General features: G+C 30.8%; 2 protein-coding genes across 10 annotated transcripts; one reads left to right on the top strand and one right to left on the bottom strand.

Annotated features, from left to right (window-relative positions):
* Positions 1-1,662: 1,662 nt before the first annotated feature.
* On the bottom strand, positions 1,663-4,236 carry LOC133315500 (uncharacterized). Of its 2 annotated transcripts, XM_061517136.1 has the most exons (7): positions 4,136-4,236; positions 3,467-3,550; positions 2,688-2,754; positions 2,335-2,457; positions 2,167-2,250; positions 2,000-2,086; positions 1,663-1,914 (listed from the first exon to the last, which is right to left on the bottom strand). In XM_061517136.1, the coding sequence occupies exons 2-7, from the start codon at positions 3,532-3,534 to the stop codon at positions 1,828-1,830; spliced, it is 516 nt and encodes a 171-aa protein (XP_061373120.1). In that variant the 5' UTR covers positions 3,535-3,550; positions 4,136-4,236; the 3' UTR covers positions 1,663-1,827. The 2 variants fall into 2 exon arrangements, with proteins under 2 accessions (XP_061373120.1, XP_061373121.1); XM_061517137.1 differs by lacking the exons at positions 3,467-3,550; positions 4,136-4,236 and adding an exon at positions 3,029-3,440.
* A 2,638-nt stretch (positions 4,237-6,874) lies between these two features.
* Positions 6,875-10,828, top strand: LOC133315494 (galactoside 2-alpha-L-fucosyltransferase-like). 8 transcript variants are annotated; one of them, XR_009752100.1, is made up of 7 exons: positions 6,875-6,985; positions 7,488-7,770; positions 7,917-7,997; positions 8,395-9,863; positions 9,967-10,150; positions 10,260-10,324; positions 10,443-10,828. XR_009752100.1 is itself a non-coding variant. In XM_061517128.1 (5 exons), exons 2-4 carry the CDS (start codon positions 7,515-7,517, stop codon positions 9,861-9,863), a joined length of 1,806 nt encoding a protein of 601 aa, XP_061373112.1. In that variant the 5' UTR covers positions 6,875-6,985; positions 7,488-7,514; the 3' UTR covers positions 10,049-10,828. The 8 variants fall into 8 exon arrangements, 4 of the variants coding, with proteins under 4 accessions (XP_061373112.1, XP_061373110.1, XP_061373111.1 ...); XR_009752098.1 differs by having other exon boundaries at positions 10,260-10,828; XR_009752099.1 differs by having other exon boundaries at positions 9,967-10,324; positions 10,460-10,828.
* The last annotated feature ends 872 nt before the right edge of the window (positions 10,829-11,700 follow it).

The following is an 11,700-nucleotide window of genomic DNA, read 5'->3' as shown; positions in this document are numbered from 1 at the left end:
GAACGCATATTGAAAGATGGGATAAGGGGTTAAAGTTCCACGAATCTCTGCTCTATTAAAATCTGAGCTTACTTTGGAGTGCAACTAGTGGCATTGAAATGGCCTCACACATGCCATCCATGTCACAATTCCACTTACACTTGTAAAAATAAAAGTTTGATTCGGATACTCAAACTTTTGAAATTGAATTTCTGTATGTTAATATAATATTATATGCTTTAAGATGAAATAGAGTTTTGTTTGGTGATATAATTGATGGAGTACAGTTGAACAAAATCACAAGACAAAACAAGAAAGCAATCCTGTGAGAGGAGATAAACAATCTTTCTAATGAAGTAAATAAATTTGACTGGAAATGTAGGAATGTAATTGAGAAAAATAGAATAATAGCACACCACCCAACTGGTCAGCAATACCAAGAACTTTATAGAAATCTCCTGTTATACAAGAAAGTTTAATGCTCATGCAAAAAGCATACAAACACAGGTAACATATTATCTTGGAAAATAATTCTTTGAACAGTGTAAAAAGTAACAAAGAAGAAAATTAATTGAAGCTTGTTGATCCTCCCATAAATCTCAGAATTCTTTGGCTTGGCGTTTACAATTCCATATTATATTTTGGATTTGCTCAACCTATTCTTCACTCCCTATTATAGAATGAAACATTCACATGACATAGAATTCTCCTCTTGGCATACACACTCACTTATTTGCATAGAACTGTTTCATGCCACCTCACACATTTAAGAACCTGTTTGGATCTTATTTTTTTAAGCTAAAAGTTATTTTTAAGATAAAGTTAAAAAAAATTTAAAAAAAGTTTTTGGTTATTATATAATTTTTTTAGCTTAAAAATTATTTGAAAGCACACATTTAAAGAAAACTCTCCTCTCTCTATTTCTATGATTCTTCATTTAAAAAAAAAATATACAATTCAAAAAAAGCTGATAAGAGTTTGAAAAGAAGCTCAACCTAAGAGCTCTTGGCTTTTACTTTTTTCTTCAATAAAAAAAAGAATTTTTTATTATAAATTTTTTTCTCGAAATCTGTTTGCCCTAACTTATATTTAAAAGTAACTTTTAGTTTAAAAATAAAAGAATTCAAATAGACACTCTGAAACCTTATACAATTGCCTATATACATGTATTGTTGTTGCCCTAACTTGCAACTTGCACTCTAGTATATGTCTCTGTGGAATGGCGGAGTCAAAGAGAAGTTAGGGAGAATAAACTCAACTTCAATTTTATCAAAAGAAAAGGCTCCACTTCATTCTATAATTATGAGAGAGAGAAAAAATAAATAATTTTAATATTATAATTATGTATTTCCAAAAATATATAATTTATAATTTTATGTTGAACTAACTCTGCAATAATGTTAAGCTTCCCAAAAGGTTTTATTCAAAAAATTAAATCCTATGAATAAAACATCCATTTTTGTCAAACACTAGATTGTTTCTATGGCGGAATCTATGTTACTACTGCTACTGGAACTACATCAGCATAAACTTTCAAAACTTACTCTCAAAACAAAGTTCATAAAAAAATAAAATAAAAATTGATAGATTTATTCTGTAAAATAATTCTACGAAACAATTAAAAAAAAGGCCTACCATACTTCTGATTTTCCATAAGAAATGTTGCTGCAGTAAGATTGTAGATTAAAAAAAAAAAACAAAAAAAAATAGAAAGTTTGATAAGATAAAGTACAGGATGGGGGCTAAAAGCTTTCTTTTAATTTCCATGACATATTATTCTACGGTAGATCAGGGAGAGATAATAAAACTGGTAGTATACAAGCAGATCACAAATCATAATCATTCTTCTCACAAGGCATCACGAGCTGCTATTCGGCAAGTTATTGCATCTGCAAGTGATGATAATCCAAGTTCCGAGGCAGATATCTTGTAATGCTGAAACATAACAAATTATTGAATGTACTAACTAGGTTGCACAAAAAGATACAACGTGATCTTGATCAGAGATCCCCCTACAAACCTTTTGTATCATGGATTGAGTTGCTCTTCCTTCCAGCTCCTCTAGGTCAATCTCTTTTCCATTAATGAGCTTCTCTATGGCCTTTATCTAGTAAAGAGACAAATATCACTAAGTTATGTGAGTAAGGGAAAAAATGGGTGTCATATTTTATTGTAGAATTGTCTCACCTCATCAGGAGTAGCATCAAATCGTGCAGCAAGGATATAAGTTGTGGTGTCAGAGATGCCACATCTTTTCAAAGATTCAGTAATCTAGTCACAAGACAAAACAAAGTTAGCAACTCTAATTGGAACAATGAACCATACATAATAAGTTAAATAGCAATACATAATTACATGCTTGGACCCTGAGTAGTTGAAAACGAGCTCTGAATGAAGAGTATGTGTGGTCAAAGAGTCCCGTGACTTGGCTACAAGTGTCTTGTGTGCAGCTGCTAGAACAGGGAAAATATCTGGAATCTGGTTCAGTTGATAACAGCGGTAACATTAGAAAGAAGCAAAAGTGCAGCAACCTGAGGGTTACGTTTTGAGAGAGAAAGAAACAAAAGTAAAATTATTGGATCCTCTATAAATATATCTTTTTCTCTTATAACTTGAATCTCTCATGCTAATGAGTGACATGAAACGATATTGGTCTTCTTATAAATGGAGCTGGACATGACATAAAACACAAGAATAAGAAATTATACAAGTAAAGCATTGAGGAATGCAACTTCAGGCTCCAATGTCCCAGCTTGCATACTTTCCAAGAGTTCCCTGTGAGAACATAACACACTTCAGCCAAGAGCAGCTTCCCAAAGTTTTGAATCAATTACAAATAAATAGATAAAGTTTTTTACCATGTATTCTATATATATATATATATATATATATAGTTTTACAGATTGGTGTATGACCTTAAATAGCAAAGATTTTGCAATCACCATCTTGAAATAATTACTCAGGAGCAACAGGTTTATCAATTATCATAAATTAACTGTCATAACTGCATTACTAACACTGAATGTTGTTACTTGTTATCACAACTCACAAGAGAAGGGAAGAAGATTAAGCTGCAACTGTGGTGAAACTGAATTTCAAGACGAAGTGATCCCTTATGTCTATGATAGCAATGTTTGATGGTTATCCAGAAGCAATCATGCATCTTAATAACCAATTAACCTAATGCCATAATAAAAAAATGAAAGGTGTTCAACCTATGAAGTCGACCCACACATACATGATTTAAACATAACTATATTAATAGCAACACCTACTTGACAGTTGGCATCAGAAAAAAATCTTTGATAATTTGAACCAATTCTAACTGACAAACAAGTTGATCATAATATCTTGACTTTCACTAACAGGTAAAATTCCATAACAAGTTACTCATTTTTCAGAACATTTAGTTCCCGTTTTGGTTTTTGCAGAATAATTGGGGGGGGGGGGGGGGGGGGGAGAGAGAGAGAGAGAGAGAGAGAGTAACTTCGAATTGGTGACATCAGTGTAGAGTGAAAGAGAAAGAGCGGTTCCATTTATATTGAACAACTTCATAGCTTCTGCTTTGAATCTGTAAAGAAAAAACAGGAAAAATTCAAGAAAAATAGAAAATAACCTACCATTTGATCTTTCCTTATTTCTCCAACCTACCAATTCTCTCCTCTACTTTCCTTTCAATTTCTCTTATTTTCTTAACAAAGAAAATTATTTTCATCACCCAATTTATTTCCTATTATACTCCTCCCCTACTTTCTCTTGTCCAAAACAGTGCTAGGGATCTTCTGGTATAGAAATGTGTTCTCTTATCGAAAACAATGAAAATGAATTAGGTCCAAAGTTTCAGTTAATCGCACAAATTGCATCTTTCCAACACCTACCTTTCTCAGGAATTTCTCATATACTTTCACTTTCCAGTCGTGAAAATAATTTCTAACTCTGATTTAAGAAGTTCAAACAAGAAAAAAAAAATGTTGTGATTTTGGCGTTTTGAACACTTAACCATATTCATTATCATTGTTGGTGTTCACTCAGAACACAAAGGATTGCAAATTAAAGAAGAAAATCAATCTCAGAAGGCCAAGCCAAAAAAATAACTCAGCGATTAATAGATAAACCCTAAGAGTAGAGATAGATATAGAAAGAGAAGGGAGAGAACCTGAGCAGCGATGGAGTTAACGTTGTGGTTGTCGGGGAGGCGAGTGCGGCAACTCACTCAACGAGGTTTCAACAGAAACACAAACAAACACTGAGTTTATTATTAAACCCAAGGGTTTTTTCAATATTAAAAACAAACTGAAATTTTTTTATTTAATTCTCGCATAAATTCAAACTTCACGACATTTTTTCGCTTCATTTCCAAGAGAGAGAAAAAAAGTTCAATTTTGTAAAGCTCTATTTTATTGAGATGGGAATAAAATATTTTGCTATTGATTATTGGGGATAAATATACTTATTACCAAAAAAGTTTATCACATTTACAACTAACTTAATTACCGTTGATTTTCGTCAATTTAACTGTTATAATTTATTGAAAATTATTTGGTCGTATTTGTTAATTAATTAATTATTAATTTTCAATAAATTATAACTGTTGGATCTACGTAAATTAATGGTGATTACATTAATTATAAATATAAAAAAACATTTGATGATAAATATATTGTGCCCCCTTCATTATTATATCGTATAAGTGAATACCTTCACAATTAATGGTATCTTTACATGTGATTTATTTAAAGTATATCATAAAATTCAGAGTTATTTATTCTTTTTTATCGATTTTTTTTCTAACAACACACCAACCAAAACTATTTTTTGTATCAATCCACATTTGATTTGAGTTTAGAATTAAATTGAAATTCAATCCATTTACAGCTTCTTCTTTTTCTTTTTTTTAAGAACACTAGTAGTTCTAGCACTTTTTCAAATTATTTTTTATTATTATTCATAAAAATTAAAAAAGATAAAATATGAGTTTGTTTTATAACAATCACAATTAATCATTGTTGTTTTAAAGCTAATTTATTCACCTATGCAAATAATATTTTTTTCACTCACTAATAAATTGACTAATTAAACTCATATTTTTATAATCAAATACTCTTATATCGTATTCATGTTTTAATACCAAGGATATACTCCAAATTCATCTATAAGAAATTTAAGTAATTGTTATATTATTATAAAAAATATATGATTAAATATTATTATTTTTTGGTAAGCTATATGATTAAATATTTAATAATGAGTGAACAAGATTAAATGAGATAAAATTAAAATACTATTATTAAAATATTTTATAATAAAAAAGAGAAAAATTATATTTTTTTAAAAAAAACTAAAATAATAATAATAATAAATTATTAAATAAATAACATGCTTAATCATATAGAAAATATACAAATATAAATGAAACATATTTAATAGAAACATATTTAAAATTAAACAATAAATATAAAATGTTAGTCCTATCAAAATTAAAAAGAAATATGTTAAAGTATACAAATATTTAAAGTTATACAAATGTATAGTTAATTAAAAAATTTAATTTAAGATCAAAAAATTAAGAATGACATAATTTTAATTGATTAAATTTTTTGACCATTCTCAACAAAGTAAATTCTGATTATTTAAGACCTTTTTGTGTTTTCAAAATATATAATAATTAGATAAGATAAAAAACAAAAATATAAAATTTATTTTAATATTTTCTCACAATTAAAAATACTAATTTTAGAGAAAAAAAATATTAAAATTTGTATTATAGAAACATTTTTAAAAGCTTATCCAAACTCACCCTCAATATATAAGAGTAAATAAGTTAATTCCATTTCATATTATGAATTTAAGAGAAAGAAAAATAAAAATATTGAGCGCAATGAGATGAACATCATGTTCTGTCATATTTTAAACAATCTAAATATTAATAACTATCTTTATTTCATTTCATTTCATTCCCTTTTATTATTTATTATCAATCAAAATATAGTTAAGGTTTTTAATTAAGAAATTGAGTATTTTTATTTAATTCTTGCAACACATTAGTACAAATTTCAGAATATTTTGAGTTACAGATTTTATTTTGAACATACTTTTAGCAAATTATTAGAAAAAAAATTTATTTATTGAGAATTTTTTTTACACACTGATGTTAACCTCAAGAAAATTATCAAAATCTCTCATTACTAATTCACTCCTAATGACTTCTTTTGGAAATTATTTGATTCATATAGTTCACTTCAATTTCACAATTTTAAGAAAATTTATTAGGTTAAAAATTTAAACTTCACAACATTTTTTTTTTAAATTTCAATAAAAAAAGTAGTTTTATTTTTTAAAGCTCTCTTCATTGAGACGGGAATAAAATATTTTGCTGTCGATAGTTACAAATGAATCGTTTTCTTTAAATTAAATGAAGAGGCTAATTCAATTCACGCTTTAGAAAGTATTTAAGCAACTAAGATGACATTATCGTTATTAATTTTGATTTATTTAAGCACAAAATCGTTTTTTAAATCATAGGAATAGTTTTACAAGTTTATATAATAAATAATAGAAAAAATGTTTTTGCAGTTAATACAATCCAAAACAACATTATTTTTATATTGAAATCTAAAAAAATTATAAATATAAAAATTATTATAATTCTAAAATAAATTAAAATTATAAAAATATTATAATTTTTGTCACAAAATAATATCATTTTACACTTAGCGCATATAACCGAATAAAAAGCAAACGATGATTGCAAATAATCGGTCAAAAAATGTGATGAATCAGCTCACACTTGTCGGAAAGCATTTTCCTTTTTTTTTTCATTTTTTTTTTTTCAGTTTTTAAGGTTCCCAGTTTCACACATATATGTTGCAGTAGATGACCCAATTATTGCACTCGACAATGAATTTGACATAAAGAAGTAAACTTGAGGATCTGCAAATGGAGGCGCCGCATCTGCTTCTCTGGCTTTGATGAATCACCAACAATATTGTTCCTGTTTAACTCTAAGGTCAGTTTTTTTCTTTTGATTGCATTTTAATGCTCTGTTTTCTTCCAAGTTTTAAGGTTTTTTTTTTTTTTTTTTTTGTGTGTGTGTGTTAATTATTATTAATCTAAATTATGTATTTATGCATTTACCATTTTTGGGTATCTTTCACTATTCAGTTTACTTCTCACTCTCTCACATTGCCTAAACCTTTTTGATTGCATTTTGATGCTCTGATTGGTTAGTATTCATGTGCATCTCTACAATAGTATGTGCTGCTATTTCAACATGCATGTTCTAGGACTATGAAGCACCGACTCCAACACGGCGTTTTCGATACGTTCCAAATACGCTCTCGATACGACCATTAATTCATCGATACGATATACGTTCCCGATACGCGTATCAGATACGTTGGAAAAAAAATTCGGAGTATCGGTGCTTCATAGTTCTAAGAAATCAATTAGTATCTCAAGTTGCATTCATTTCTATGTTGAAGGGAGTTTGATTACTGCTATTTCAATAGAAATCCTGGAAAACTTTTCAAGTCACGATGGATATAATCGGGTTGAGTTTCAAGAGATTCAGAAGATGCTTGCTTGTGGGTTCCATAACCTTCCCAATTTTAGTCACATTTACTCTGATACACCAAAACTCAATCTTTGATCTCGTTGAGGGATTTTCCAAGATTAACGTATTAGATAAAAGGGCACAGAATGCTACTACTTATGTCTTAAAAGAAGGGGTTCAAAATATTACAGTTCAAGCCAGTGGAGGAAAATATCAAAATATCACAGAGTCAGCGGTAGGTAAGGCCATGGTTAGATCCTAATACTATTTTTTTAATAACTGCAAAGTTTTTCATTTTTTTTCCCCAGTCATATGTCTTTAATTCATTACTAGTTACTTCATTTGATGTCTTTAACAGCTGATCTCTCTAACTTGTATATGTTAGATAAGGTGTTGGGAGACAAAGATCAAAATGTTATGCCTGGAATCTTGGAAGAACGACCTCATACACTAATATCAGATATTGGTAATTGCAGCTTAATCTATTTTATTCCTTGATCTGCCTACTTAATTATTCATTTTATTAGTTTTGGTCATACTTACTATACAAAGACAGTATTAGTTTCAAGATCACTGTAAGGGTCTATTTGTAACAAGCACTTGTGACAATAATTACTAAGTTATATACTTGAGAAAAATAACAATTAATACCAGCATTGGTAGGTTACCATTGGTTAAGGCACTCAGATTTTTAATTATAGCAGGATCTTATATTAAAATGAGCTCTAAGATGGTTTCATTTAATTCATTCACATTCATGGAGTCAAGCTATACCATAACTCAGTAAAAACACATTGTAGTCTGAATTTAAATAATATTGGAATTGTCTAGGATTTTTATTTTCTCTATTTCCACATCTATAGGTCCAAAGAATCATTCATTTGAAGATCAGAAGAATGACTCATCCCTGTTTACTACTAGCATTGCTAATGACAAGCTCCTTGATGGACTTTTAGTTTCCACATTTGATGAAGCATCATGCTTAAGTAGGTATCGATCTTACTTATACCGCAAAGCTTCCCCTCATAAACCTTCTGTACATCTGATATCAAAGCTACGAAACTATGAACACCTTCATAGAAGTTGTGGACCTCATACCAAATCCTACAACAAAATCATGAGAAAGGGTGCAAACTCTAGCAAAAAAGGTGCAGGTACAATGTGCAAGTACCTTGTCTGGACAGCTTCCAATGGCTTAGGGAACAGGATGGTAACCTTGGCTTCAGCATTCCTTTATGCTATCCTCACGGACCGTGTTCTACTTGTCAGATTTGGGTCTGATATGTTTGGTCTCTTTTGCGAGCCATTTCCTGATTCCTCATGGTTATTGCCTAGGGATTTTCCTTATTGGAAAGATCGGAAACACATTGATACGTATGAAAGTGTGCTCACGAATGAGAAGACAAACGGTTCACAGGAGCTTTTGCCATCATTTCTTATTCTTAATCTACAACACACGCATGATGGTCACAATAACTTCTTTCATTGTGATCAAAGTCAAGATCTTCTCCAGAAAGTCCCTGTCCTGATTTTGTTGTCGGATCAATACTTTGTCCCCTCTCTTTTTATGGTTCCATCATTTAGACTAGATCTAAGCAAAATGTTCCCTGAAAAGGACACTGTTTTTCACCATCTGGGACGTTACCTTTTTCACCCATCAAATGAGGCATGGGAACTAATTAGCAGTTTCTATGAGGCGCACTTAGCCAAGGCAGATGAGAGGATTGGCCTGCAGATTAGAGTATTTAATACTCATCGAGCACCACATCAAACTATTATCAATGAAATTATAGCCTGCACAGTTCAGCATAAGCTGCTACCTGAATTAGGCATGCAAAGTTCGGCAACTTCTCCTTTGAAGAAGCAGACATCGAAAGCTGTTCTAGTAGCATCTTTATACTCAGAATATGGTGAGAAGCTGAGGACTATGTATCTGGCAAATACAACTGCGACCAAGGAAGTGATAAGAGTTTATCAGCCTAGTCATGAACAGCGTCAAAAGTCGAATAATGACATGCACAACATTAAGGCATGGTCCGAAATATATTTGCTGAGTTTGTGTGATGCATTGGTTACAAGCCCCAAGTCTACTTTTGGGTATGTTGCTCAAAGTCTTGGAGGTTTGAAACCATGGATTCTGAAGAGGGCATATGGGGAAACCATCCCAAATCCACCTTGTCAACGAGCCATGTCCATGGAGCCTTGTTTCCATTATCCTCCCAAGTATGACTGTAGGGCCAACAGCAAAGTTGATTTTACTTCCCTTTTCCATCACATGAAGCATTGTGAAGACGTAACTAGTGGATTGAGGCTGGTTAATGCTAATCGCTAGGTAACAAACAAACTATTGGCACCAGCACTGAATTATTTGCTATACTAACTAATTGTTAGTTCTAATATTTCACTATGTTACTTTCTCCATCTTTGTTTGACAGCATTTGAAGTCCCCAAGAACGGAGGGAAAGAGCACTGTCCTTGGTTTTTGACATTTCCTTCTTTCATTTTTCAATATTTCAGGTCACTCTGGGTTTCACCCATTTCTAATTCTTTGGCTCAGAGGCTTAAGGTTTTTTTTTTTATTTGCAAAGGTTTAGTAGAACCTATTTCTACGAATTGAAGGTGAGCATTTGTGTTTATGTATATTTCTGTGACCGAAGTCCTCTGCTCGTGTTAGTGCTAATCTAATTTATTTATTTTTTCAATTTTAACCTTCGTGATTCTTTAATAGGCCATTGACAAAGTACCAGTTACACCAAATGCACTGCAACTAATTGGCATACAGTTCTCCATTGTGTAAGTGTTGTCTTACGTATATTGTTGTCAGGGATTCAAAACCGGTTTCACTTTGGTTGTTTGTGCTTGTGGGGACTACTGCTGGTGTTTGGGCTAATATGTCCTATGTGTTTTGAAGATTATTTTGTGAATCAGACCTTTGTTTTTCAAAGGATCTCTACAAAGCATCATGAATTCTTATGGCAAGCGTTGTGCAATGAGTTTCATTGGAAGTGCTATCCTAAACATATCATGACAAAGTTGGTGTTATTATGAATGTACATTTTAAGCGGATTACAGCAGCGACTATAGTGGTGTTGGTTCTTCACTCTGAAAAGGGCCATTGTAGATGTTATTCAACTTGGGAAGGATGATCTGCCAAGAGAAACTCGCCGAATATATATATTTAATATCGTTAGCTCTGAAAATTCTTTAGCTCTGCAAATTTTGCTGCTGAACTGGTCCTAATGTATGTAAATTCAGTCTGAGTAATTTGCTAAAATGTTTGTTGCCAACAACTCCTTTACCCCCATATTTTAACTGATATTCATTCATTAACTTGCATCATTGAATTCTGAATTTAGAAATATTGTAGTTTTGAAACAAGCAATCTTACCTTTTTATATACTTATACAGCATAGGGTGCGTTTGCTGCTGCAAGTACGAGAACTTTCTGATCATTGTGTCGATAAACTACATTGCGATCCAAAAATATAAAGAAAAAACGAAAGACTGAACTCGTAATAAAAATGTTGGATTACTATATTAATATGAGCAGAGTTATATTTATAAATTTTTTTGTTTATAAATTATATTATGTATGTATTATGGGTAATACATATTATTTAAGGGGGAAGGATATTGTGACAACCAAATTGTGTTACTACCAAGTGACTACCAATTAATCTCACCGTTAGATCGATTATGTTGATCCAACGGTTATATTTATTTTCATCTTTGTATAGTCATGGTTTCCCAAATTTAATACTTTATATTTATTTCCACCTTTGTATGGTTATGATTTTCCATATTTAATGCTTTCACTTTAAATATGAGAAATCATAACCATACAAAGATGGAAATAAATATAATCGTTGGATCAAAATAATCGATCTAACGGTGAGATTAATTGGTAGTCACTTGGTAGTAACACAACTTGGTTGTCACAATATCATTCCCCGTAATATATAGAAAACATATTTGATTCCCTTTAAACATGTATGGAAAGAAATCACTAAATTATGTTATATTATATAATATAATATCACATTATGTAAATATAATTAGTGATTTCTTTCCTTCCTTAGTTCAAGGGAATCAAATATGCTAATTGTTGAATATCAAGAACAATAAGATTTATAAGTAATCCGTGTGTGTTAACTACACAACGGAGAGTC

The sequence above is a fragment of the Gastrolobium bilobum genome, unplaced genomic scaffold (assembly GCF_033153095.1).
Source record: "Gastrolobium bilobum isolate Gb01-03AN ecotype WA unplaced genomic scaffold, APGP_CSIRO_Gbil_v1 utg2933, whole genome shotgun sequence".
Classification (NCBI taxonomy): Eukaryota; Viridiplantae; Streptophyta; class Magnoliopsida; order Fabales; family Fabaceae; genus Gastrolobium; species Gastrolobium bilobum.
This window is presented reverse-complemented; position numbering and strand designations above follow the sequence as displayed.